Source organism: Hyla sarda, chromosome 3, assembly GCF_029499605.1.
Source record: "Hyla sarda isolate aHylSar1 chromosome 3, aHylSar1.hap1, whole genome shotgun sequence".
NCBI lineage: Eukaryota > Metazoa > Chordata > Amphibia > Anura > Hylidae > Hyla > Hyla sarda.
Genome location: NC_079191.1, coordinates 48650497 through 48678359, shown reverse-complemented (window position 1 = coordinate 48678359; position 27863 = coordinate 48650497). Strand labels below are relative to the sequence as shown.

The 27863-nt window shown below is 39.5% G+C and overlaps 1 protein-coding gene across 4 annotated transcripts in view; it reads right to left on the bottom strand.

Annotated features, from left to right (window-relative positions):
* Positions 1–4680: 4680 nt before the first annotated feature.
* The window catches only part of GRHL1 (grainyhead like transcription factor 1), a 49282-nt gene continuing 26099 nt past the window's right edge, over positions 4681–27863 (bottom strand). For 3 of the 4 annotated variants that reach the window (XM_056563081.1, XM_056563078.1, XM_056563082.1), the window contains exons 7-16: positions 27841–27863; positions 27651–27745; positions 15415–15573; positions 14685–14769; positions 11609–11748; positions 11418–11455; positions 9934–10019; positions 8257–8342; positions 7519–7583; positions 4681–5586 (exon numbers count right to left, since the gene is read on the bottom strand). The exon at positions 27841–27863 is cut by the window's right edge and continues 89 nt beyond it. In XM_056563081.1, the coding sequence (XP_056419056.1) occupies positions 5472–5586; positions 7519–7583; positions 8257–8342; positions 9934–10019; positions 11418–11455; positions 11609–11748; positions 14685–14769; positions 15415–15573; positions 27651–27745; positions 27841–27863 (892 nt within the window). In that variant the 3' untranslated portion in view covers positions 4681–5471. The remainder of the gene's footprint in view (positions 5587–7518; positions 7584–8256; positions 8343–9933; positions 10020–11417; positions 11456–11608; positions 11749–14684; positions 14770–15414; positions 15574–27650; positions 27746–27840) is intronic. The other variant, XM_056563079.1, reaches the window with a different exon arrangement.

Here is a 27863-nt window from a genome sequence, read left to right as displayed (position 1 = left end):
TTTGGGGGGAGATTTATGAAAACCTGTGCAGAGGAAAAGTTGCTGAGTTGCCCATAGCAACCAATCAGATTTCTTCTTTCATTTTGCAGAGGCTTTGAGAAAAATATAAGAAGGGATCTGATTGGTTGCTATGGGCAACTCAGAAACTTTTCCTCTGCACTGGTATTGATAAATTCCCCCCCCCCCACCGATGTCTTTTCAACTTTCACCAACGTTAGTCAAGTATATGCTGAAAACGTATACATGGGATTATGTTAAAGGCATACTCCACTGCCCCAGCATCCAGAACGTTTTGTTCCGGGTGCAGGCTGCGGGGGGTCGTGACATCACGGCCACGCCCCTTGTGATTTCACGCAATGCCCCCTCAGTGCAAGTCTATGGGAGGGGGCGTGGCAGTTGCCACGCCCCCTTCCATAGACTTGCAGTGAGGGTGCATTGCGTGACATCACGAGGGGTTTGGCCGTGACGTTACAACCCCCTCAGCCTGCACCCAGCGTTCGGAACAAAAAATTTTGGACGCTGGGGCAGTTGAGTACCCCTTTAATGTCTATACCATTAACAAATATTTTAAAGATTATTCTACTATAAAATGAGAAATTTACATGTATCTGAAAATACTTTGTAATGCCTATTGGTTGTTATATGCAGTATTTTAACCTTTAGTTAATGAGACATTGCTAAGAAAAAGGTTAAAAAGGGTTATTCCAGGATTTATTTATTTATTTATTTATTATTTTTAGATCAACTGGCCCCAGAAAGTTAAACAGATTTGTAAATTACTTCCATTAAAAAAATCTTAATCCTTCCAATAATTATCAGCTGCTGAAGTGGAGTTGTTCTTTCCTGATTGGCAACAGTGCTCTCTGCTGACACCTCTGTCTGTCTCGGGAACTGCACAGAGTAGAAGAGGTTTGCTATGGGGATTTGCTTCTACTCTGGACAGTTCCCAAGACAGGTGTCATCAGAGATCACAACTCAACTTCAGCAGCTCATAAGTACTGAAAGGATTAAGATTTTTTAATAGAAGTAATTTACATATATGTTTAACTTTCTGGAGCCAGTTGAGAGATAGATAGATTAGATAGATTAGATAGATTAGATAGATAGATAGATAGATAGATAGATAGATAGATAGATAGATAGATAGATAGATATATAAGTTTTTTCCTGGATAACCCCTTTAAGTAAGAAACAGGTAAGGTGTTTTATGTTTGTCTAGCCCAAAAAATAATAAAAATTCCGTTATGGCTCATGTTTGTTAAACCATGATTAAGGGTGCATAAAGAGCCAGAAACTTGTCAGCAGAGGCGTAACTTGTGTCTTTTTGGCCACAATGTAAAATCTGCAACAGGGGCAGAGCCCACCTGCAACTACAGGTGTTTTTTTTTTTTTTTTATGGGGCAAAGGTGCCTTGGGGCCCTCTCAGTCACATGGCCCTGATGCGACTGTTACCTCTGCTCCCCCTATAGTTACGCGCCTGTGTGTCTGTTTGCAATAACCACAATGCAATTTGTTATTTTACACGGCTTGAAACAAAAAAAATAAAAAAAAGTTACTGTACTGCATTTGCTTTGTTCCTTGTTTTTTGTGTTCACCCGTATCCATTGCTGGACCTTGGCACCAATCTCTTCCACCATACAGAGTGGCCTGTAGTATGTGTCTCAGTTGTTATTAAAACTTTATTATAAACTACTACTGCTAATGCCAGTACATGCCATACCTAGCTGTCCCTTGGCAGGTACCATATTCCCAATTCTCTTTGGTGAATTTTGTGCAATACTTAGGCTTCGTTCACACGGCCGTCTAGACCCGTCCCGTTCTTCTCCCGTCAAAAAAAAAAAAAGGATTTTTTTTTTTTTTTAAAACAACACCGGCTGCAAACGGATGTTGTCCATTTGTATCCGTTATTGTTCAGTTAATGAAAAAAATTTCTTTCATTCTGAGCATGCTCAGAAGTAAAACCGGATTGAAAAAATAGATGCAAACGGATGACATTAAAGGCTCATCCATTTTCCATAGACTTCAATGTTAAATTTACTGTATACTTTTATTCTTCCATTTTTTTTTTTTTGACGGAAGAAAAAAAATACAGCATGTGCCGTTTTTTCTGCCGTCAAAAAAAACGAAATGAGTGCAGACGGGTACAAATGAATTGTAAAAAAATCCCATTGACATGAATGGGATTTTTTTTACAACAGTGTTTAACCCATTGACAGCCTACAAGAACGGAACCGAAACGTGAATAAAAAAAATAAAAAATTAAATCGGGGACAGACGGCCGAATGCACCCTTATCTTTATTTTTTTGCCTTGCAGAGAAGCTAAAGGGTGAACCTAATCAGGTCGCATTGCAGTTTGTATTTGCATCAGCCACTTTCCCATAGAAAGTAATGGAAAAAAGTCATTACTATACTAATGGTGCGTTTCAGCATCCGTGCTGTTGATTCTGCGGTTGGCCGCACGTCTTTTTTTGTGCGTCTACATGGAGATCTTGTATTTGGTGAACTGTTTTGAGGTGCTATACAAACAGATACAAAAACAGCAAAAATAATGAGCTAGGTCCCTACAAATAAGGTCGGGTTCACACTTTGGAATTTCCAGGCTGACCGCTAGGACCGCGCGGCCATTGCCGTCAATGTCTGCAGTATGGATTCCGTCAGAGCATTGAGCAAGTTCAATGTTCTGACGGAATTTTTTGTGTTTAGAATTTTCAGACAGACATTCCGCCCAGAAGATTCTGCAGTTTAAATGGGTGAACGGAAAACCCAATCGCTCAGTCAGAAAGTCCGTAGTGTGTACCCGACCTACATCCGAAGCGGCGTTCACACGGTGTGGTTTTTCTACATTTTTGTAGCATTTAATTCCCCAAAGATGTTCATTAGAGATGAGCGAACTTACAGTACATTCGATTCATCACGAACTTCTCGGCTCGGCAGTTGATGACTTTTCCTGCATAAATTAGTTCAGCTTTCCGGTGCTCCGGTGGGCTGGAAAAGGTGGATACAGTCCTAGGAAAGAGTCTCCTAGTAATGTATCCACCTTTTCCAGCCCACGGGAGCACCGGAAAGCTGAACTAATTTATGCAGGAAAAGTCATCAACTGCCGAGCCGAGAAGTTCGTGACGAATCGAATTTACTGTAAGTTCGCTCATCTCTAATGTTCATGTAATTTCAGGAAAATCATAGAAAAAATTACTCCATTTAACAGTAATTTGCCAATCGTAGTACGATATGTCATTTTTGCCATCATTTATATTTATATTATAAGAAAAAAAAACACAAAACACTTCAGAAAAAGTTATATAAAATGTATTATTTAGTTAAAAATCATACATCAGAAAATGGAACGTCGATGTCGCACTTGTACCAAATCTACCTAGAAACCACAAACTTTTCCCGCACTGCATTACACTGTAACATAAGATTTTCACTTTTACACATGATTCTTTTAAAAAAAAAATCCCTGAAGCTGAAAAGTAAACCCTCTCTCTATTATTCCATTTTGTGTCAAAAAAAAATAAAAAAAATAAAATAAAATAAAATAAAAGGCACTTTTTAAAATAACCAAATATATATATATATAAAATTTATATACAAAGAAACCAGTTCCAGGATCTATACATTGCAGAAGTATAATACAGATAAATTCTTGGAGGACTGCGGGAAGAATGAGGTTTGTCATCCTGGTTGTACAAGATTAAGATCACATACAGCACCCCCCATGGCCAAGTGCGGTACTGCATGTCAATAAAAAAATGTAAAAAATAATGGCGCTTTTTCTGGGCCAAAATAGACCTTATCTTTTTGTACAACAGTGGACTCCAAACTGCAGCCCTCCAGATGTTGCAAAACTACAACTCCCATCATGCCCGGACAGCCGTTGGCTGTCCGGGCATGATGGGATTTGTAGTTTTGCAACATCTGGAGGGTCACAGTTTGGAGACTAGAGATAAGCGAACTTACAGTAAATCCGATTCGTCACGAACTTCTCGGCTCGGCAGTTGATGACTTATCCTGCATAAATTAGTTCAGCTTTCAGGTGCTCCGGTAGGCTGGAAAAGGTGGATACAGTCCCAGGAGACTCTTTCCTAGGACTGTATCCACCTTTTCCAGCCCACCGGAGCACCTGAAAGCTGAACTAATTTATGCAGGAAAAGTCATCAACTGCCGAGCCGAGAAGTTCGTGACGAATCGAATTTACTGTAAGTTTGCTCATCTCTATTGGAGACCACTGTTCTTCTAGTGAAGTCAGGCTATGGCCACACATTGCTGTGCAATATGTATTGAATTCCACGCAGCACTTGCGCAAAAGATCCCTGTACTCCAGGAGTCATCTGGAATAGTGAGCTGGATTTTTTTTTGTTTCTTCTATGGTTGACATCGCAGTCAACCAAAAATAAATTAAAAAAGGGTTATCCAGGAATAAAAAAAAATAAAAAATAATAATTTCTTTCAAAAACAGTTCCCTCTGTCTCCAGGTTGGGTGTGGTTTTACAACTTGGCTCCATTCACTTCAATGGAACAGAGCTGCAGAACCACACCCAACCTGGAGACAGACAGGGCTGTTTTTGAAAGAAATTAGCTACGGTTTCCGATTCTTGGATAACCTCTTTAAAAAAAAAAAAAATTATGAAAAAAAAAAATTATGAAAAAAAAAAAATTCCTCAAGCAAGTTTTTAAAATGACCAGCCATCGGTATGGAAAGTAATTTCTCATATCATTAAATCCCATACTATCCTTGCGCCTGAAACTGTTTAAAAAGCTAAAAAGCACTGGCCCATAAAAAAATAAAGACGCAATAGTAAAAACCAGTGCCTCAAATTGCGCAACCAATCCGTGATTCACAAAAACCACCTGGATAACTCAAATGCAGGTTTATTCATATGGCCCATAAAAAATTTTTTGGGGTAATCCTAGAAAAAAAAAATAAAAAAAAATAAGCAGATTTAGGTTTTTCTAAACATGTATTGTTCATCCTGTGGTGCATTCGCTGCATAAGTTATGGTCCCTTCATTTGGCACCACACAAAACAAAAAATTAAAATAAAAAGAAACATATCCTCACCAATATCCACATGCATACTAGAATTCTATATATTATATATGTATTAAGCTCGTGTGTATGTACACATATACAAAAAAAGTTACAAAAAATATATTGCACTTCTTATATACATAGTTGTTGGGTTTTCAGACAAAGCCCATTTTTGTTCTTCACATACAAGGGCATTTTTAGGGTATTTTTTATAGGCCATTAAGCCCTTCTTTGCCTCTCTCTGTATTGTGCCGTGGGCCCTTCTCTGCCCAATTTGACCTTCTTCGTGACAGAACACCTCAAAACTTTTAGAAAAAATGGTCACAACATTTCGAGGAAGACTTTTTTGAGAACAGTTTAGTTTCCTATAAGGAGGTCGACCCGTTATGGAGGTGAACATTAGGCCTTCGTGTCCAGTGTAAGGGCACCGAGTGTAGGGTTAGATCTCTGTAAGCGTCAGCTTGTACGATCCTCCCGACTCTTCTATCTGCAGCTGGAAGGTGTCTTCATTTGAATAGTGTCGGATTATGTTGTCATCCATGTTCACCAGAATTCTGGGAAAGGAAGAATGAAAGATGGTGAATAACCGCAGGTCACCCTATGAGTACAGAATGGTGCACATGCCATTTTAGTCTGAAATTTATTGCCTTTTGAAATTAAAATTAAAATGTGGACTTAATTAAAAAACAAAGTGTTTTGGCCTATGTGCGCTTTGAGGGTTATTCCATTATTTAAAAAATGTTCATATGTCGCCAGGTGCTGATAAAAATAGGATACTTACCTATTCCTCAACCACCCCCCTCTTCCTGTCTGGTCCCAGACTACTCCCTCCATGTAGCTGCTTTCTGAGATGACGCATTGAAGAAGGACCTGTCCAGTCAGCCAATCACTGGCCATAGAGTTTTCCTGCCTCGCCCAGTGATTGGCCTAGTAGGCAAATTCTGCTCCAATGTATCATCTAGAAAGGGTGGAGACTAGACGACCAGCAGGGAACCGCAGTGGGTGGGAACTTGGGTAAATAAGTATTGTTAATTTTTTTTTTTTTTTTTTTTTAAAGCAGCCCCCAGTAGGAGATGAAACATTTTTAGAATATCGGAAAACTTCTTAGAATCCCAGTATGTCCTCTTCAGGAATCTTAGCATCTAGACATAAGCTGATCACAGGGTTTTTAAGCTGCTGAAATCCAGCGGTGGTGCTGATGGTGAATTGAACCAAGTGTTAATCTCCCCATTAGCTCCACCACTGGAAATATTCAGCATTACATAGTCTCAATTTAAATTAATGTAATGCATGCATGTGATAGATTCTCATTGGTGAACTATGTTTTGGGCAGGTTTATCAATTTGTGTGGCGGAGAAAAAAAAATTAAAAAAAAAAACAACACACAAGCTTGGTTGCGATGGGCAAATTACTCCAGTTTTAAATCTGTGCATTTGTGTAGCTCAAAAACATTTTTTTTTTTCCATGTTTAGATAAACAGTGTTTTATTAGTTTCTTCTTACATTTTTTTTTTAATAGATGGAAACAACAAAAGATGATTTGAAGGACCCCCCACCCCCTAAATGTTGTCCCTGGATGAAAAGAGGGGTCAGAACCAAAAGGAAAAAAATAGTGGCACAAAAATGGTGAACGAGAATGGAACGGGGGAAAGGAAGGGAGCGGCTACTGGTAATGCTTCCAAATATTATTGTTAGTCAAAGGTTTCATCCTCCAATATTTTACAGAACGTACATTGGTTATATAACAAGCTTTCACCAAAGATATATAACCCTACATATATAGTAGGTAAGAGTACGTATTTAAACTTCTAACTACCCCGACAACAAGAAAGTAATAAGATTTAAAAGATAAACTTTATTAATACAACATAATGAAGAAATAAAAACAAAAAGAAATAGAAACAATAAACAAGCACCAGTAAACATACAAAGATATATGACTCAAGTACATTAGAATATACAAATACAATAAGAAAATGCCAAAACAACAAGTAAGGTACATGAATGATACCTCCTAGAAGTACAAAATACCACATTAAGGGTGCCAGACCATACCTACACCTAAACCCCAACGATCGTTTCGCTGTTATGCCGCTTCTTCAGGGGGCGTTCACGCCCCCTGAAGAAGCGGCATAACAGCGAAACGATCGTTGGGGTTTAGGTGTAGGCATGGTCTGGCACCCTAATGTGTTATTTTGGCATTTTCTTATTGTATTTGCATATTCTGATGTACTTGGGTCCTACCATAGTCCTATATCTTTGTATGTTTACTGGTGCCTGTTTATTGTTTCTATTTCTTTTTGTTTTTATTTCTTCATTATGTTGTATTAATAAAGTTTATCTTTTAAAGCTTATTACCTTCTTTATGTCGGGGTACGGTTCTCTTTTTGGTGTTATATAACAAGCTGTAGTGTCAGTCCAAACACGTTACCCTTGATTTGCCATTGTGTCAGATCTTGTCGAGCACAGGCTCATCCGAACACTTACCCCTTTTTACATTTCTTAAAGATTTTTCCAATTTTCTCAAACGGGACTTCATATTTTTCAGAGATCTAAGAAAAAAAGAAAGTGTTAACTTCCTTTTCCAGAGGAAAAAAAAAACAAAGTATTTGACATGGTTTGGGGCAGGAGAGTACAGGTTTTTATTGTTTTTACTAGAGATGAGCAAACTTACAGTAAATTCGATTTGTCACGAACTTCTCGGCTCGGCAGTTGATGACTTTTCCTGCGTAAATTAGTTCAGCTTTCCGGTGCTCCGGTGGGCTGGAAAAGGTGGATACATTCCTAGGAAAGAGTCTCCTAGGACTGTATTCACCTTTTCCAGCCCACGGGAGCAGCTGAAAGCTGAACTAATTTATGCAGGAAAAGCCATCAACTGCCGAGCCGAGAAGTTCGTGACGAATCGAATTTACTGTAAGTTCACTCATCTCTAGTTTTTACCCCAGACTGAAAACTGTAATAAGATTTACCCAGGTAACCCCTTTAAGAGTACATACACATATACAGGATCCTGCACAGATTTGATGCGCAGGATTTCTAACTGCAGATTAGAAGCTGCGCTCAGTCATTTAGTTTACATTGAAATCTGCAGCAGAAAATCCTGCGCATCAAATCTGCGTACCCTAAAAAGGTGTTTTGTGTATGTTACACGAAGGCAAGTAAATGCTAGCAAGTATAAATCATCAGCTGGTGAGCTCTGTAGGGAAATACAGTTACAATACTTACCGCTTCCATCAACCCTGTTAGAGATGGAGATTTCAGCATGAGGGCATCAAAGACTTCTTCAGCTTCTCTCCTCACATATAAGAGCACTGGGGAAAGCAGAAGAAATAAACTTTAGAACAAATAAAAAAAAATATAAAAAAAAATATATAAAATAAAAAAAAAAAATTATAAAAATAACATAAAATAAAAAATAAAAAGAACATATAAATAGAACATAACATAAAATATAAAAATGACAACATAACATAAAATATACAATATAAAATAAAAAAGATTTAGGATGGTTTCACATACACAGCAAATTTTGGAAAAATTTAGACAAAAAGGCAGAAGTGACTCCAGCAGAAAAAAAAAAAAAAAAGAAATATAAGGGCGCATTTACAATATGGAATTTGAAATTGGAAAAAAATTCTACTCAGAAATTTACAGGAAATTTAACAGGATTCTACTGCAGAATTTCCAAATTCTGGACTCCCCTGAAAGAAGGAACATGTTTATTATATTAGCAGCATCCGCTTGGAAATGCAGCGCAGTTAACGGTGACGGTGCGTGTCTGAGCCGTCCTAGTGCCAAATGAATTCGTTGGTGCCTGCTGTCCACTCTGCAGTGTGAACTTAGTCCTTCCTTTATATATTTTCCATAAGAAAAAAAAATATATATATATTATATTTGTTTTGACCGAATGTAGGCTTTAAGGGGGTATTCCAGGAAAAAAAAAAAACTATAATATAAATATATATATATATATATATATATATATATATATATATATATATATATATATATATATATATATATATATGCTTGAAAAAGGCTCCAGGAGGAGCTGAAACGTTGTAATGCTGACATGAGATATTAAATCACTTATTTTGTTGGAGTGCTGCGCCTGTATCTGGTATATATATATATATATATATATATATATATATATATATATATATATATATATATATATATATATATATATTATATATATATATATATATATATATACACACAATTTATTATAAATATTATTATATATACACACACACACACACACATATATATATGTGAACAAAGAAGTCGTCCAGTTCCCAAGATGCAATTAAAAGTAGTATTCTTTATTTATCCATCAGATAGGATTCACACACAGAGGTAGAAGCGTCCGACGCGTATATTTAATTTACAAATATGTTTAAATTTCTGGAGCCAGTTGATTATTTATATATATCAACTGACTCCAGAAAATTAAACAGATTTGTAAATTACTTTTATTCCAAAAAATCTTAATCCTTCCAATAATTAGCAGCTGCTGAAGTTGAGTTGTTCTTTTCTGTCTAGCAACAGTGCTCTCTGCTGACATCTCTGCTTGTCTCGGGAACTGCAAAGAATAGAAAATGTTTGCTATGGGGATTTGCTTCTACTCTAGACAGTTCCCGAGACAGGTGTCAGAGAGCACTTAGACATAAAAGAACAACTCAACTTCAGCAGCTCATAAGTACTGAAAGGATTAAGATTTTTTTTATAGAAGTAATTTACAAATCTGTTTAACTTTCTGGAGCCAGTTTATTTATAATAAATTATATATATATATATATATATATATATATATATATATATATATATTTATTAGTTTTTTCCTGGATAACTCCTTTAACACAGGAGGAAAAAGGCGGCACATTACTGTATATCTACCTCGCTTTGGTTCGTCCACTCTTGGCATCTTGGTAGTGGGGGCAGTAAAGTCTTCTTCAGATGAGAAAGGCCTCTTCATCCCTGAGCTGTAACAGGCAAACATAAAACATTTTAGAACAGACTGTATGCTAGCATTAAACAAATAATACTAAAATTATCCAATATTGGAGATAAAATGACATATAAAAGTTTTCTCAGAGGCTCTGTTCACATTAACCTAATTGGTAGAGGTTTCCTATGGGCTTCCCATTATTTTTAATCACGAGTAGCACTATCTGCAGCCACAGTCTTACAATCAAGTATACCGGAATCCCATTAAAAACTAAAAGTTTTCAAATCAACTAGTGCTAGAAAGTTAAACAGATTTGTAAAATTACTTTTATTTAAAAATCTTAACCCTTCCAGTACTCATCAGCTGCTGTATGCTCCAGAGGAAGTTGTGTAGTTCTTTCCAGTCTGACCGCAGTGCTCTCTGCCGACACCTCTGTCCTTGTCAGGAACTGTCCAGAGTAGGAGCAAATCCCCATAGCAAACTTCTCCTGCTCTAGACAGTTCCTGACATGGACAGAGGCGTCAGCAGAGAGCACTGCGGTCAGACTGGAAAGAACTACACAACTTCCTCTGGAGTATATAGCAGCTGATAAGTACTGGAAGGATGAAGATTCTTAAATAGAAGTCATTTACAAATCTGTTTAACTTTCAGGTACCAGTTGACTTGAAGACATGGTAAGTCAAATCGGGATGCACCGCACAGTTGTCTCAGTTCTCATGTAAGAATCATGGCTTCAGTTTATACGTCAGGAAGACATATCGGAAAGGAGCACTGATGGTAACCAATGTGATTCCTTTTATCTACAGCGGTGGTTTTCAAACCTTGTCTCCCCAGCTGTTGCAAAACTACAACTCCCAGCACGCCCGGACAGCCAGAGGCTGTCCGGGCATGCTGGGAGTTGTAGTTTTGCAACTGCTGGGGACACACTGTGTGGAAAACACTGATCTACAGGGCTGGTGCACTTTACTAAGCTCCCTATTTATTTTTATTTATAAATATATATATAAAATATAAATATAAATTATAAATAAATTATAAATATATATATATATATATATATATATATATATATATTATAAAATATCTCTATCTCTATCTCTATCTCATATTGTATTAATATATATATATATATATATATATATATATATATATATATATATATATATATATAAATAAAATATAAATAAATAAACATAAAATATAAATATATATAATAACATTATCTTAGCTACTGATGGGGACCCCATGTTGCACCCTTTACCACCCAAGACAATGTTTCTCGACCTGTGGCTCTCCAGCTTTTGTTGCCGTCATCTATACGGCCATGCTGGGAGTTGTAGTTTTGGAAAAACTAGAGAGCAGCAAGTTGGGAAAACACCGGCCAAATATGTCTTATTGAGGAGAAAAGCTTTAAGCAAAACTTCCATCTTACCTTTCACCTTCCATTTCTTCTGAAGTCAGTGGAAGAACCTAAAAAGGGAAAATATATAACAAAAATAAATCAATATAAAATAAATAAAATTTAATTAAAAAAATACTAAGAATCCATGGGCTTATAGTTGTGTGTACGTGATACCAAGTCATTTGTCTATATCCCGTCTTACCACAGTAGCGGGTACTTACATGAGTGGTGCGCTGGAGGTTGGCAAAGTGCACATCTGGGATGAACAGGACGGGCTGGGTGTCCATGTCTTGCATGGGTTTGAACACTGTGATGTCCGTCCTCTTGTGGGATGGGAGCAGACCCCCTTTCACGTCAGTAACTATAGGAAGCAAGCATGTTACATTTAGATCACAATACCCACTCGCCTCGCTACAGCTGAAATGGCGGAAATAAGGAATACCTCACTGCTGCGGGTTTTAGACAAGTGCATCCCATATGCAATACCGAGGTAAGTCCTTGCCCGACCACATGACCTTAAAGGGTAACTCTCATTAAAACTAATTTTTGCTATTGCACTCCTTATGGTAAATAAGAAATATTTCTAATATACTTGGTTTAAAAAAAAAAATGAAGTTTTCTATGTTTTATTTGTGCTTAAAAAAGCTCAAGAGCACATTTCCCCCCATCTCATACACAGACTTTGGACCGAAGTCCAAACACAGGAAGTACAGCCTGGAGTGCTGAGGAGGGGGGGGGGGGGTGTCCAACCAACAGCATATGGCAGTTGAGTGTGAGAGGAGCTATGATTGGATGAGGCTGGACACACCCCCTCAGCATTCCAGGCTGCACTTCCTGTGTTTGGACTTCGGACCAAAGTCTGTGTACAAGATGGGGGGAAATGTGCTCTTGAGCTTTTTAAGCTGAAATAAAACAGAAAACTTCATTAAAATAAAAAAAAAATAAAAAAGGATATTAGAAATGTTTTTTTTTTATTTACCATAAGGAGTGCAATAGCAAAAATGAGTTTTAATTAGAGTGACCCTTTAATTGGCAATGGTCAGTCGGGGTCACCACAACCGCCATCGGGCCATAAAACAGATACAAAAAAAAGCACAAGTAATACTTGTGTGAATTCGGACTTAGTGGACTAATTACTGTTCACACATTGATGGGTTCTGGTTATAAGTACATACAGTACAATTGCTAATAACGCTGCTCCATAACCTACAGGGAAAAGGCAGCCTAAATGTAGTTTTAGTATAAACTGTACGGTAACAAAATGCTTAAAGGAGATCTGCAGCAGCATATAACTTATACTGTCCATGAAAAAGTGTTTGATCGTAGGGGGTTCCACCGCTGGGACCTCCCGCGATCTCCTGTTCGGGGCCCCGCTCTGCCGCAACTCTACCCATGCAGGAGGCATGACTTCTATGGGACAGGCGGAGATGCAGCGTTCATGCATCCCCACCTCTCCCATAGAGCTTAATGGAGGGGACGTGTCTGTCGACTTCAGTGGGGTAGACCACACACGCATTAGCTGCGCAGAGCCGAGTCCCAGTATGGGAGATCGCAGGGGGGGGCTCCCAGCGGTCGGACCTCCCGCAATTAAACACTTATCCCCTATCCTGCGGTTAGTTGATAAGTTATATACCGCCACAGATCTCCTTTAATATAAAAGGTCCCTCTGTCATTCACAAAACAGTAGATTACAACTTTGCACCAGCAGTTTATTCACACACCGCAGATTTGCTGGAGAAATTTCTGCCACTGTGTTTCATTTATCTGAATGAGCTTGCGGAAAATCATGTACATGCCGCACATCCAAATGGACAGAACGGGTTTTCAGTTATACCCCTAAAAAAAGAGTTTCCAAGATGCCCACAAAACCGCACAAATGAGTAAAAACCAGAATTTCACATGTGTCAGTCGACTAATTTACCAAAGCGGTTTGTCAGAATCTTGGAGAACCCCTTTAATAACACTCAGGAAATAATCCGTTTAAGCATAGGGTCACACATAGAGCATCCGCAGTGTATCTGACACTGCGGCTGTGCTACTGGCCATCCCTAGAGTGAGCCTCCTGCTGTGCCTGTGTGTCCTGCTTTGTCTGATCGTAGCAGCAATCCACCGCTATGAGCAGACACACAGGGATCTGCAAATCGCTGCATGCATACCAGTGTACTCACAGACATCGCGGACGCTCCCCCTGCTCCCTCAGCTAGGCCGAGAGTGGCCGCAATGTCTGCGAGTAAACTGCGCATGCATCCCGTGTGTCTGCTTGTAGCGTCGAATTGCTTCTACAAGCAGACAAATCAGGATGCAGGGACACTGCAGGGACTTTTATCAGTCAAATATGCTGCTGATACGCTACGTGTGACCCTACACTATAGATTTCTCACGCGTATACAGTCAAAAAAAAAAAGTTAAGCGAATTGCTATTCAATTTATTTATTATCACTAATGTAGTATACGTCAAAGTGGATGATGCTGTAGTGTTTCCTTTATGTATAGTTTAATGTATAATACAAAGGACATTAAAAAAATATATATATTTTTTTTATATATTTAACGCAGAAATGTTTTGAAGGTCCCTCATATTTACTATATATAGTGTACACACGCTAAGATAGATAGATAGAGATATATAGATAGAGAGAGAGAGATAGAGAGATAGATAGATAGATAGATGGATAGAGAGAGATAGAGAGATAGATAGATAGAGAGATAGAGAGAGAGATAGATAGAGAGAGAGATAGAGAGAGAGATAGATAGAGAGAGAGATAGAGAGATAGAGAGATATATAGATAGAGATAGAGAGATATATAGAGAGAGATAGAGAGATAGAGAGATATATAGATAGAGAGAGAGTTAGAGAGATATATAGATAGAGATAGAGAGATATATAGATAGAGAGAGAGAGATAGAGAGATAGATGGATAGAGAGAGATAGAGAGAGAGATAGAGAGATAGAGAGATAGAGAGAGAGAGAGAGAGAGAGAGAGAGAGAGAGAGAGAGATATATAGATAGAGATAGAGAGATATATAGATAGAGAGAGAGATATATAGTGTGTGTGTAATATATATTATATACACACACACAGTATATATCTGTATCCATATATACAGACACCCACTATATAATAGAGATATATATATATCTATATATATATATCTATCTATCTATCTATCTCTACACATATATACAGATATATCTACACACACACACACACTAATCTAAATATACACACACACTCTTCTAATCAGGGTCTAAGTGTAAGTAAATGATTTTCTTGTTCCTGTATCCTTCTTACTTACAATTTATCTGGGAGGTGGGCTCAGTGCACTTGCCTTTTCTCTTGCTCTGCTTACGTTCCTCGTCTCTTATTTTACGCTCAGCGCCCTAAATCAGATAGGAAAAATGTATAATGCGATCTTATTGGTATTCTGAAACAATATATACAATAGGAGTAATAAGTATTAAAGTAGGTGTACAGAGAAAACGAAAGGCGGATGATTTATCAAAACTGAAGCAGATAGGAAGTGGAGCAACCAAATGGCGCTTCAATTTTTACAGAAAAGAAAAAAAAAATCTAAATTTGTTACGGGAAACTGCATGACTTTACCCAAAAGTCTAATCATTTAGGAAGCTATTATCCAGAAGTCCTCATAGCTCAGCGTTTCCCAACCGGGTGCCTGCATCTATTGCAAAACTACAACTCCCAGCATGCCCGGACAGCCGAAGGCTGTCCGAGCATGCTGGGAGTTGTAGTTTTGCAACAGCTGGATGCACACTGGTTGGGAAACACTGCCCCTAGAGGATGAGTGCCAACTTTAACAAACAGCCTGACAGCTGTCATTGGGTTTGTAAGTTGCGGACAACCACATATTTGGAGAGCATTGAAGTAAAGGGTTGCCCTTATGGGTCAAACTGATTAAAATATACATTTATTATAGTTATTAGGATCCCAGTAGAAGTCCAAACTTAAGTCAGTTAAATCCAACTTGACGCTTTTTTTTGGGGTCTGAATTTAAAGCTCAACCTCACCTTATCACAGAAGACTTTAATCTGGCAATAGGCCCTGTGAATGGGTTTGTTGCTTCTGTTATTGTAGCTGTAGGTGTCAATCTGAATATTCAGCGGCAGCCCCTTCACCCCCTTCTGGGAGGAGAAATCCGTGCTCAGACAGTTCACAGAAATAAAGACCTGGGGAATGGGGAAAAAAATAAAAAATAAATAAAAAAACATTAGAATTACAATGTAAAAATAAATGTACACGTTTAGAAGTAAAGTTCTACAATAATGTCACTAGAGATGAGTGAACTTACAGTAAATCCGATTCGTCACGAACTTCTCGGCTCGGCAGTTGATGACTTATCCTGCATAAATTAGTTCAGCTTTCAGGTGCTCCCGTGGGCTGGAAAAGGTGGATACAGTCCTAGGAAAGAGTCTCCTCGGAATGTATCCACCTTTTCCAGCCCACGGGAGCACCTGAAAGCTGAACTAATTTATGCAGGAAAAGTCATCAACTGCCGAGCCGAGAAGTTTGTGACAAATCGAATTTACTGTAAGTTCGCTCATCTCTAAATGTCACCATAGCTGTACAGTACAACGTAATGGGATTGTTAAGGAAAACTGGATCAGCAATGGCTCTGGTAAAAATAGAAACCATGCAGCCAGGATATGAAAAAGCCAATTCAGGTTCATTAGTTGCCAGAAAGTCATATTAGGCTGGAGAGAGTATGCATTACAGCTGCAGAAAGGATATGCAAAGCAGTTCTATAACACCCCTTTTTCAAACACAGCTTTCCCTTAAAAGGGGTTATCCAGGGAAAAAAAACTTTTTATTATTAATATAATATAATATAATATAATATAATATAATTATATATATATATATATATATATATATATATATATATATGAAATGGATAAAGGCAGCACACCACGATGGTATAATCCAAAAAATCGTGAATTTATTCCATGATGTAAAAAACATCATTTTTACATCATGGAATAAATTCACGATTTTTTGGATTATACCATCGTGGTGTGCTGCCTTTATCCATTTCATATCTAGTAAGAACCGGAGCACCGAGGTTCAACAGGCTTGCACCCATCTCACTATTCTGGATGTGCTGCTTTTTATGAATTTTCTATATATAAAATATATATATATATATATATATATATATATATATATATATATATATATATATATATATCCAGAAAGTTAAACAGATTTGTAAATTACTTCTATTAAAAAAATCTTAATCCTTTCAGTACTTACGAGCTGCTGAAGTTGAGTTGTTCTTTTCTGTCTAAGTGCTCTCTGATGACAAGTGTCTCGGGAACCGCCCAGTTTAGAAGCAAATCCCCATAGCAAACCTCTTCTACTCTGTGCAGTTCCCGAGACAAGCAGAGATGTCAACAGAGAGCACTGTTGCCAGACAGAAAACAACAACTCAACTTCAGCAGCTGATAATTATTGAAAGGATTTTTTAATAGAAGTAATTTACAAATCTGTTTAACTTTCTGGAGCCAGTTGATTATATTATATTATATATATATATATATATATATATATATATAAGTTTTTGGAATACTCCTTTAACTTCAGGGTTTCCCTCCAATTAAGAGTGTGGGAACATGACTGGGAATGTTTGTCAAGCCAGAAGGAAATAATACCCATCTGTAGGCAGCTGTTTCAGGGTTATTGCCTTACATCAGTAAAGAGCAGCATCCAAGTCAGTAATGCCCTTGACTCCTTAAAATACAGTCATACTGCGAATAGTTCTGAACTGATTAACTGGCTTTCTAGGTCTTCCCCCTTGAACAAAGGAATTACCATATATACTCGAGTATAAGCCTAGTTTTTCAGCACAATTTTTCGTGCTGAAAACGCCCCCCTCGGCTTATACTCGAGTGAACTCTCCGCCTGTCAATTCCTTCTCAGTGGTCTTCAACCTGCGGACCTCCAGATGTTGCAAAACTACAGCTCCCAGCATGCCCGGACAGCCATCGGCATGCTGGGAGTCGTAGTTTTGAAACATCTGGAGGTCCGCAGGTTGTAGACCACTGCGGCCTTCGTCCTCATCCAGACCCCCCTTTAGTTTTCTACTCACCTCCCCTCGGTGGGAAGGAAGGGTGAGCTGGTCTGTGATGTCCCTGCGCATGAACATCCCTGTGCGTTGTAGTCAAGGCAACATCACTACTCCGGGGCCGGCCCGGAGCGGAGAAGAGGGCATCCCGGTGAAGATGGACAGCCTGGAACGACTAACCCTCTCCACCGGATGGTTCCTGCCGTATAGATGGCCCAGACCAGCGAGGGGAGGTGAGTAGAAAACTAAAGGGGGGTCTGGATGATGATGAAGGCCGCAGTGGTCTTCAACCTGCGGACCTCCAGAGGTTTCAAAACTACAACTCCCAGCATGCTGGGAGTTGTAGTTTTGCAACATCTGGAGGTCCGCAAATGTTCAAGACCACTGATGAAGGGATTAACAGGCGGTGATGATGTATTTCCCACCCTAGGCTTATAGTCGATTCAATAACTTTTCCTGGGTTTTTGGGTTGAAATTAGGGGTCTCGGCTTATATTCGGGTCGGCTTATACTCGAGTATATACGGTACTTACGTACCGCAATACCGGTTTGGTCCCTCCCCCTCGGGAATGATTTATCAGGACCAGCTTTCTGGTGATGAGAATGTCGGACAGCCGTCAGCCTATCACCGGTTGCAGCGATGTTCCACCTCGGCCGGTGATAGGTTGAGCGCCTTACATGATAGTGGGCTCACAGCCTATCATGCTGTGGCCGGTTATAGGCTGACGGCTGTCCGACGTTCCCATCACCAGGAAGAGCGTAAGGCCGACATAGGAACATGCGTTAAAGTTTATTTTTATTTACCTTTTGCAGCCCGGGCATAGGGATACAGCGCCGGCGGCCCGCAACAAACAGGAGGACAAGGAGGGCAGCGCTTGCGGGTGATATGCGAGTATTTACCCCGATGGGAAAGCGCAGTGCTGGGCTGATAATTTTGGGAAGGGAGGAGGAGGAAATACCGTTATATACCGTGGAACCGCCATAAGTTACAAAATACCGTGATACACATATTTGGTCATACTGCCCAGCTCTAGTTCTTGGTAGCGACTTCTTCCCCTACTCCTAACCAACATGTCACTAAATGGGAACTTGAACTCCAAAATCATTTTACAGACCACCAATGGGACCAAGCTTATTCAGCAGTGATCAAATACACTTAATGTGCCAGCCATGTAGAAACTTCTAAAAAGGTCTTCTTTCAATGGTACCCCACCCCGTCCAGGTTGGCCCATTTCTCCGATTCCCCCGACACATGCTGGCGCTGTCCAGATATTGGTACATTTTTCCATATTTGGTTGGAATGCCCTAAAATCCTCTCCTTTTGGAGGCAGATTCCTCTCTCATTTATGTGGTTTCCCAATAATACTTAATCCTGCCCTATGGAATTGCACATCTACTCTCACTTTCATAAGACCATCATCACGCACTCCTTAATTGCAGCCAGGCATATTATAACAAAAAATTGGAGATCCCAAAGGGTGCCATCGATCACAGAAATTAAGAGGGAAATTAACTAACTGTTGGCAGGAATACAAGGTTCCGTGTGCCCTGAATACAGACAGGGATTTTCTGACTAAATGGGATGTGTGGCTTCATAGCCCTCACGGTCCAACCTTAGACAATTAGCTTGGGACCCCAAATCGAACCATTCACTGCGATGTCTAAGAGTATTGATTCTTCCTTTTATTTTGGTGAACCCCCTTATTCGATTCCTAACTTTGACCTCGTCACACCATGTCACTTTGGCATTATAGACGCAATGTTTAGTTTTATTGTTTTAAATTTAATTGACTCTGTTCCTTTGGTATATGGATCACTTATGATCTTTGCGATAGACATTCATTCTAGATGTTGCTAATTGTATTGCAACCTTTCACTTCACCAGGTTTTACCTTTTAACATGATTACATGTACTATGTTTACATTTTGGATGTCCTTTTTATACTTAATAAAAAATATTATTATTATTTAAAAAAAATTAAATAAAGAGCAGGCAGCATTCTTCTCAAAATACCCAATGAAGCAAGAATGGTCCATAAGTCTCCACACGTCTTTAGGATGCTCTCCTCAAGAAGAAACATTACAACTTGGGGTCCCACAACAATAGGCCTTTCAACAGCCAATCAGCTGCTTGCTCTGTACTGACAGGAGGAAATAACACCAAAACAGCTGTCTACAGATGGGTGTTCTTTCTGGAGGGATCTATCTTGGCTTACATTCCCAGTCATGTTCCAAGACTCCTATTTGGAGTAAAACACTGACATTAAGAGAAAGCTACCTAAAAATGTGGTCTTAGAGACCTGCTTTACGTATCCTTTCTATCCTGAAATCCCAGTAAAGCTTCAATGGCTTATAGTTCCCCATCATCTTTAGGTTCAAATGGTTTTTATTGAATTTTTCAGAATTAAAGGGGTACTCCACCCCTAGACATCTTATCCTTTGGATAGGGGATACGATGTCTGATCACGGGGGTCCCGCTGCTGGGTCCCCCCGCAATATAGCATGCAGCACCCACCGTATCTGCTTCCGGAACCGCTGGAGGTTCTGGCTCCCGACCACAGGGACGGAAGATAGTGACGTCACGACTCCGCCCCCGTGTGACGTCAGACCCTGCCTCCTCAATGCAAGTCTATGGGAGGGGGCGTATATAGCATATAAATTTTATATATTTTTTTTATTTTTTTTTAGTAGATGCTTAGAACAAATGTCTAGGACAGTGGTCCTCAACCTGCGGACCTCCAGATGTTGCAAAACTACAACTCTCAGCATGCCCGGACAGCCGTTGGCATGCTGGGAGTTGTAGTTTTGTAACATCTGGAGGTCCGCAGGTTGAAGACCACTGGTCTAGGAAATATGATTGGTAAATAAACAGTATGTGAATGTAAACCTGCCTGGAATAAACCTATATTTAATCCTATGATAAAAATAGAAAGAGAAATAAAAAGGACAGACTATATGGACTTGTGGTCCTTTTCTGCTGACAATCTTCTACATATTCACTCTATGGGGGAGATTTATCAAAACCTGTGCAGAGGAAGAGTGGTGCAGTTGCCCATAGCAACCAATCAGATTGCTTCTTTCATTTTCCACAGGCCTCTAAAGAGGCCTGTGGAAAATGAAAGAAGCAATCTGATTGGTTGCTATGGGCAACTACACCACTCTTCCTCTGCACAGGTTTTGATAAATCTCCCCATATGACCAGACCCTTTAAAGGGGTACTCCGGCGCTAAGACATCTTATCCCCTATCCACAGCTGTCACGCCCCCTCCCATAGGCTTGCATTGAGGGGGCGGAGCTTGACTTCACACGGGGGCGGAGCCGTGACGTTACTATGCTCCGTCCCCGTGATCGCTAGTAATCAGACCCGGAGCGAGCACGCTCCGGGGGCTGATTCTAGCGGTGTGCGGCGTGGAAGATCACGTGGGGGCCCCAGCGGCAGGACCCCCGCGATCAGGCATCTTATCCCCTATCCTTTGGATAGGGGATAAGATGTCTTAGCGCCCTAGTACCCCTTTAAGTATATGAGTCCATCATTCCTGTAGTTACATAACCCCTAAATATTGAAGTAGCAAGACTAGAAAAATGAGATTTATCTCTACTTTAATACTTGGCACAGTACAGATGACACCTTTATTTAACACCTGTAGACCACATAATCAGCATACAGCCAACCAAAATCCTTTACCACTGCCCTAATCACCTAGTTTGCATTAATTTTAGAACAGACACAAAAAAATAAAAACAAACACACACACACACACACGCACACATACATACATACACACACACACACACACTTCAAAACGACCCAAAATGATGCAGAACTGTGAAAATGTCATTTTACTCTTCCCACTAATACACCTATATATGTATGTATAAATATATGTAGGGGGTGGAGTTGCCCCCAAGGGCTCTTTGATACAAGATACACGAAAACACAGGATTAAGGACAGGCAAGAAGGGAGTGAAGAGAGAAGCAAAAAAATGTAGCAGGCCATTTCTTGTGTTGGGAAATAAAAGAAGCCTATAAAGAAACATTGAGATAATACAATCCGTGGGCTGGACATACTTCAAGAAGTGGTAAAACTGGTTAGTGAAGTCATCTGTAAGCGACATTTATAGGTAATAAGCTATTGCCCTAGTATAGGCCCAACCCCAAGAAACAATCCTCAAAGTATCTTCAGCTTGTTTGGCAAGATTCTTCCTTAGACATCGAACAAAAGCAAAGAACACAGCAAAAATCACAATAACCCGGTTCATCTTCATTCCTCCGGCATAGTGAAACAAACAAAATAATCTGCCCGATCGTGTTAGAGGAGTTCATCCATGTACAAAACACCCTTTACCCCCTATAGAAATACTATACGTACATCAATAAGAAAGGTCCGAGGCATAGCAGCCACTTACTGATATGTGGCATAGAAAACGGTTTGACCTACATAGTAGAATTAGATTGTTGGCATTGATAAGATTATCAAATACTGCAAATGGTATTCTATTCAGTATCGGCTGTATAGTTATGCCCCTTTTAGCCACCTTATCACTCCAGACATCAAAGAAAATACATGTGGGTGTTACTGGGCCAAATAGGGAAAAGGTGGCCTCAGCTCATATTGGCCATCACCAAAAGGCATTGTTAACTCATGTAGGTTCCTCCTCTCCTCAGTAACACTAGTGAACAAGGATGAACTTGCCTTTGGGTCAAACCACCTTTCTTCCTTGGAAGGACTACGTTGAGCCCATGGCTCGTAAGAGGAATTAGCTGGTGGGAACCAGAATCAGCCAGTAGACCTCTCCATTCCATTATAGGACCCATTCTTCTATGTACAGCCCAGGTTACCTACATTCACCTGTGTATTATTCATCTTCTTAAAGATTCCAATTTCATTAATATGGAAGCCATCATGTGTCTAGAGAATGTATACACCATAGAGACAGCCCCAATGGGTAAAAGGTCAACTTGGCCCTTTTTAAATTGGAGTCTCCAAACAAGACAAAGGAGCCCCAAAAGGTTTTGACAGATTGAGGATTTTAAAAATGTAGGCGACCAGAACGTACATACAGAACGTCACAGAACAACAATTATTTCCACCCCCTCCCATTAGGTACAGTCACCCATGTGCTGCCTCTCCCATTCAATTTCACAATCTGAGCCACATAAGAGCCTTTTATAATACCACAAAAAAAAACAAAAAAAACAGGCAACACCTTATTTAAAGAAAGGGCGTTTCAATGGCGCGGTACATCTTTAAATTACATACCTTGATGTTCCTAGTCACAGGACCAAGCCAATTAGTGGCTAATGAAAAGCAATGAATGCAAGCGATGACTACACAGATGTCATTAACTGCTTCATGCACAGAAGCCTGTGATGAGTGACGAAGGCTAGAAAACATTTGTAACCTGCTAAAAATAATTCCTAATTGGCTGTGGTGCAACTCTGGAAAAGAACAGCGGATGGGAGTCAAAGATTATGTACAGGAAAACAAGCTCCGAGTTTAGACGAACTTCCGAAGTAGTCGGGTCCCAAACCTCAGTCACGTGTGCCATTGGGGTTACGAAAAATAGAGCAGCGATGATGGAGTGTCCAAGCAAAATCCAATAGATCATTATAAAAGGGTGCATTCCCATACTGGGACTACCATAAGTGACTTAGACCCAACGGGCATACAGTTTGGCAGGTAATATTGAAGCTTTATTGACAATTGTGCACCATGTGCCCACCGCACGCTCCAAGATGTACAGGTAAAACTTAAAAAAATGAGACTATTGTGCAAAAGACCATTGTATTTCATTAATGCAACTTAAAAGGAAAGGAAGCATGAAGTGCTCCAAAATCTCCTGGTAGATGGATGCGTTGACCATGGACTTCATGAACAACAGTGACCAACACCAGCAGATGACAGAGCTCCCCAAATTATAGTAATTGGGGGGGGGCTTTTGGGTTTTCATGAGCTGTAACCATAATCATCACAATTATGACAAATCACGGCTTGAACCATCTCGCTTTGCCTGTAACGAGTCTCTCTCATATTTTCGTTTCACCTTTTAAGTTACATTACTGAAATACAATTTTGGAGTTTCACCTGTATGTGACCATCCTGTCATTATCTGTATTGGGACCTTTTGGGTAATAATCATACAAGATCACTTTATTAGACAAAAATATTTCCAAAGCAATTTTGGACACTCCAGCCTTGAGGAAACATCTAAATAACATTCAAGTTTTGGAGAAATTTGTTAACAACCAATATGAGGGACGTTACTGCTCCCAGTGTCCTGAATGATGAACCTGCTAAATTACACGGCAATAAGGATGCATAAATACTAAGGACAAGCTGTGCCCGATTCCAACAGCAATATGGCGACACACCAATTTGTACCAACAGAAAAGAGAAGTCCTAACTAGTTTGTTCATAAAAGGGGTACTCCGCTGCTCAGCGTTTGGAACAAACTGTTCCGAACGCTGGAGCCGGCGCTGGGAGCACGTGATGCCATAGCCCCGCCCCTTCACTATGTCACGCCCTGCCCCCTCAATGCAAGTCTATGGGAGGGGGCGTGACAGCTGCCACGCCCCCTCCCATAGACTTGCATTGAGGGGGTGGGGCGTGACATCGTGAAGGGGCGGGGCTATGGCATCACGTGCTCCAAGCGCCGGCTCCAGCGTTCGGAACAGTTTGTCCTAAACGCTGAGCAGTGAAGTACCCCTTTAAGGATTTAATACATGGGGCGATTATTGGCCGATCATGGCGTTTAGACAAAAATAGTTTGTTGGTCGCACGTTGACCTGTGCAATAGTGCATGCGTGGCCGACCACTGACAGAAGTAAGGGTCACGCGAACAGTCTTACTGAACGTTTGTGCGGCCCTTCCCGCCCACAACAGAACCATGTAATAGGCTCAGTAGAAGAGAGCTAATGTAGTATATAATCCTTTTTATTGGACAGGCTGTGTAATAGAGCCCTCATTACATGACTGGATTTTGTTTCACCCCCTTTTTTGACTGAATTCTTCTCATTATTCAGTTGGGGTCATTCCCAGATTCTTGCCATAGGGAGACCGGCCAAGCCAGGGTATGGAGGGGGTTGCCATACCCTGGTTGGGCCTTTCTCCTATTCTATTGCATAAAAAAAAAAAAATTGTTTCCCAACCAGGGCTCCCTGAGAGTTTTGCAAAAGCTGGAGGCACCCTGGTTAGGAAACGCTGTGAATGAACCCATCTAAAAGCAGTCAGGGTCATCAGACCTGCAGTCCAGGATTTGTGGACATAAAAATGCAAAAATGTATCCATATATAGCTAATGTGAATCCAGACTCGCCCTATAGTAGTGTTGCTCGTGAATATTCGCAATTCGAATATTATTCGCGAATATCGCATTTTTTTTTCTTCACAGTACACATCACAGTGATCATCCCTCTCTGCTTCCAGCTTGTGTGGTGTAAAGAAGGCTCTAATACTACTGTGTGAGACTGGGGTGCGAATTTTCGCATATGCTAATTTTGTATATGCTAATTTTCACATATGTTAATTTTCGCATACGCAAATTTTCGCATATGCGAAAATAAAACGAGAATATAACGAATATGCGAATATTCGCGAATATATGACGAATATTCGTCCATATATTCGCGAATATTCGCGAATTCGAATATGGCCTATGCCGCTCAACACTACCCTATAGTTAGATAAGATGGGGGAAACCTGAAACGCCAGCTTAGAGGATGGTATACAAATCCCTTAAAGGGGTACTCCGGTGGAAAACTTTTTATTTTTTTAAATCAACTGGTGCCAGAAAGTTAAACAGATTTGTAAATTACTTCTATTAAAAAAATCTTAATCCTTCCAGTACTTCTTAGCTGCTGAATACTACAGAGGAAATTCTCTTTTATTTTTGGAACACAGAGCTCTCTGCTGACATCACGAGCACAGTGCTCTCTGCTGACATCTCTGTCCATAGCAGGAGAAAATCCCCATAGCAAACATATGCTGTTCTTGACGGTTCTTAACATGGACAGAGATGTCAGCAGAGAGCACTGTGCTCGTGATGTCAGCAGAGAGCTCTGTGTTCCAAAAATAAAAGAGAATTTCCTCTGTAGTATTCAGCAGCTAATAAGTACTGAAAGGATTAAGATTTTTTTTAATAGAAGTCATTTACAAATCTGTTTAATTTACTGGCACCAGTTGATTTAAAAAATAAATAAAAATAAAGTTTTCCACCGGAGTACCCCTTCAAAAAACTCACACACAAAGTATAGATATAGATTATCTATCTCTATTTATTTAAAATATATATACATATATATATATATATATATATATATATATATATTTATTATTCTCTTTTTATTTTTATTTTATTTTTTTATATTTTCATATATATATATATATATATATATATATACATACACACACACACACACGTATACACATACATATATATATATATATATATATATATATATATATATATATATATATATATATATATATATATATGTGGTGTGTGTATATATGTGTATAAATATAAAAAAAAATAAAATAAGAAAATAATAATATATATATATATATATATATATATATATATATATATATATATATATAAAAAAAAGTTTTTATTTTTTTATATTTATATATTTAATTTATAAATAAAATAAAAAAGATCCGTCCCCTTTAAAAGGATTCTAGGAAGGGGTTAATCTACCTTCTTATAGCGTAAACTTTTTCTTCTTTTCCCCCCCCTCTCTCTTTGTATTGAGTAAACTGATGGGAAAGAAAGTTCAACAATTCTCGCAGTGTTTGTTTATGAACTCTCCCAGGTATTCACCTCATCGGCTTCTTACAAGTAACCTGCCGGGCCCTTCACATTAGCGGCCGCCGACAATAGTCAAGCATCTGCGTGCAGCAATTTACCAAGATGAGGAAAGGGGGGGGGGCGGGAAGAGTCTCTTTTCAGGGCATCACCCCCTTGAGATGCTTGTTGCCACCATTGTCAAACTCTGGAGCCCTTTTAACCTTACTCCATTAGAATACAGAACTAGACGCTGGGCTGGTGTGTACACAGGCGGCGTGGGATAATATACTGCATTATTCCACGAACAAATGATTTCCATGTTTTAAAAGAAAAACAAACGTCTCCTGAGAAACTTTCCGTTTAGCTAGAGATGGTGGAAGGCACAAAGACTTTTGATCGGGACAAATCAAAAGGAGTAAGGATAAGTTCACACTGAGGAATTTGGGTCAAAAATTTGTTATTTTTTTATATATCAACTGGCTCCAGAAAGTTAAACAGATTTGTAAATTACTTCTATTAAAAAATCTTAATCCTTTCAGTACTTATGAACTTCTGAAGTTAAGGTTGTTCTTTTCTGTCCAAGTGCTCTCTGATGACACGTGTCTCAGGACCCGCCCAGTTTAGAAGAGGTTTGCTAAGGGGATTTGCTTCTAAACTGGGCATTTCCCGAGACACGTGTCATCAGAGAGCACTTGGACAGAAAAGAACAACCTTAACTTCAGAAGCTCATAAGTACTGAAAGGATTAAGATTTTTTAATAGAAGTAATTTACAAATCTGTTTAACTTTCTGGATCCAGTTGATGTCCGGGAATGCTGGGAGTTGTAGTTTTGCGTCAGTTGGGAAACACTGTATTAGAGGAATCCAAGTATTTACCGAAACTGGTCAGGAGGCTGGGAGTTGCAGTTTTGCAACAGCTGGAGGCACCCTGGTTGGAAAAAAAGGGCATTTTTTCCTCCCAGACAGTGCCACATTTGTCCATGCTTTGTACTGCAGCTAGTCCCTAATAAAGTGCAATATCAGACCCCATAAGAATGGGGCACCCCTTCAAAGAGCCAGCAATTCTACTGCAATCATCATGTTGGTCAACAATGGGCACCATGATACGTACTTAAAACCCAACCCAGCAATTGTACGGCTATTGGGAAAGCTCAGCGGCAAACAATATGGCTTCCGTGGGACTGTGTCACCCAGATTCCTGAAGAGCAAACCTGCCATTTGTCCGAGCAAACCTTAGCTATGACAGCCTCCCATACTGAGGCATATCCTGCACTTAGGGAGCTCCCACAATAAAAGCCCAGAGAAGATAATGACGGCGTAGGGCGATGATAAACAACACACGCCCTTCTAATTACAGGACCAAATGTAGCAATATAAATTACGCCCGACACATACCTTGCCTTCGTCATTCAGGTCCCAGGTGAAGGAGATGGCGTTGTAGGCGATCTCCTCAATGTTGCTGATCGTGTTGAAGCTTTCCTTGTAGTCCGCTAAAAGGAAGAAAAAAAAATAAATAAAATAAAAAAACACACACATTAAGTAAAAAAATAAATAATCATAATTCTATAGATCAATAGTCCCTCACCTATATCGATGCATCGCTGTTTG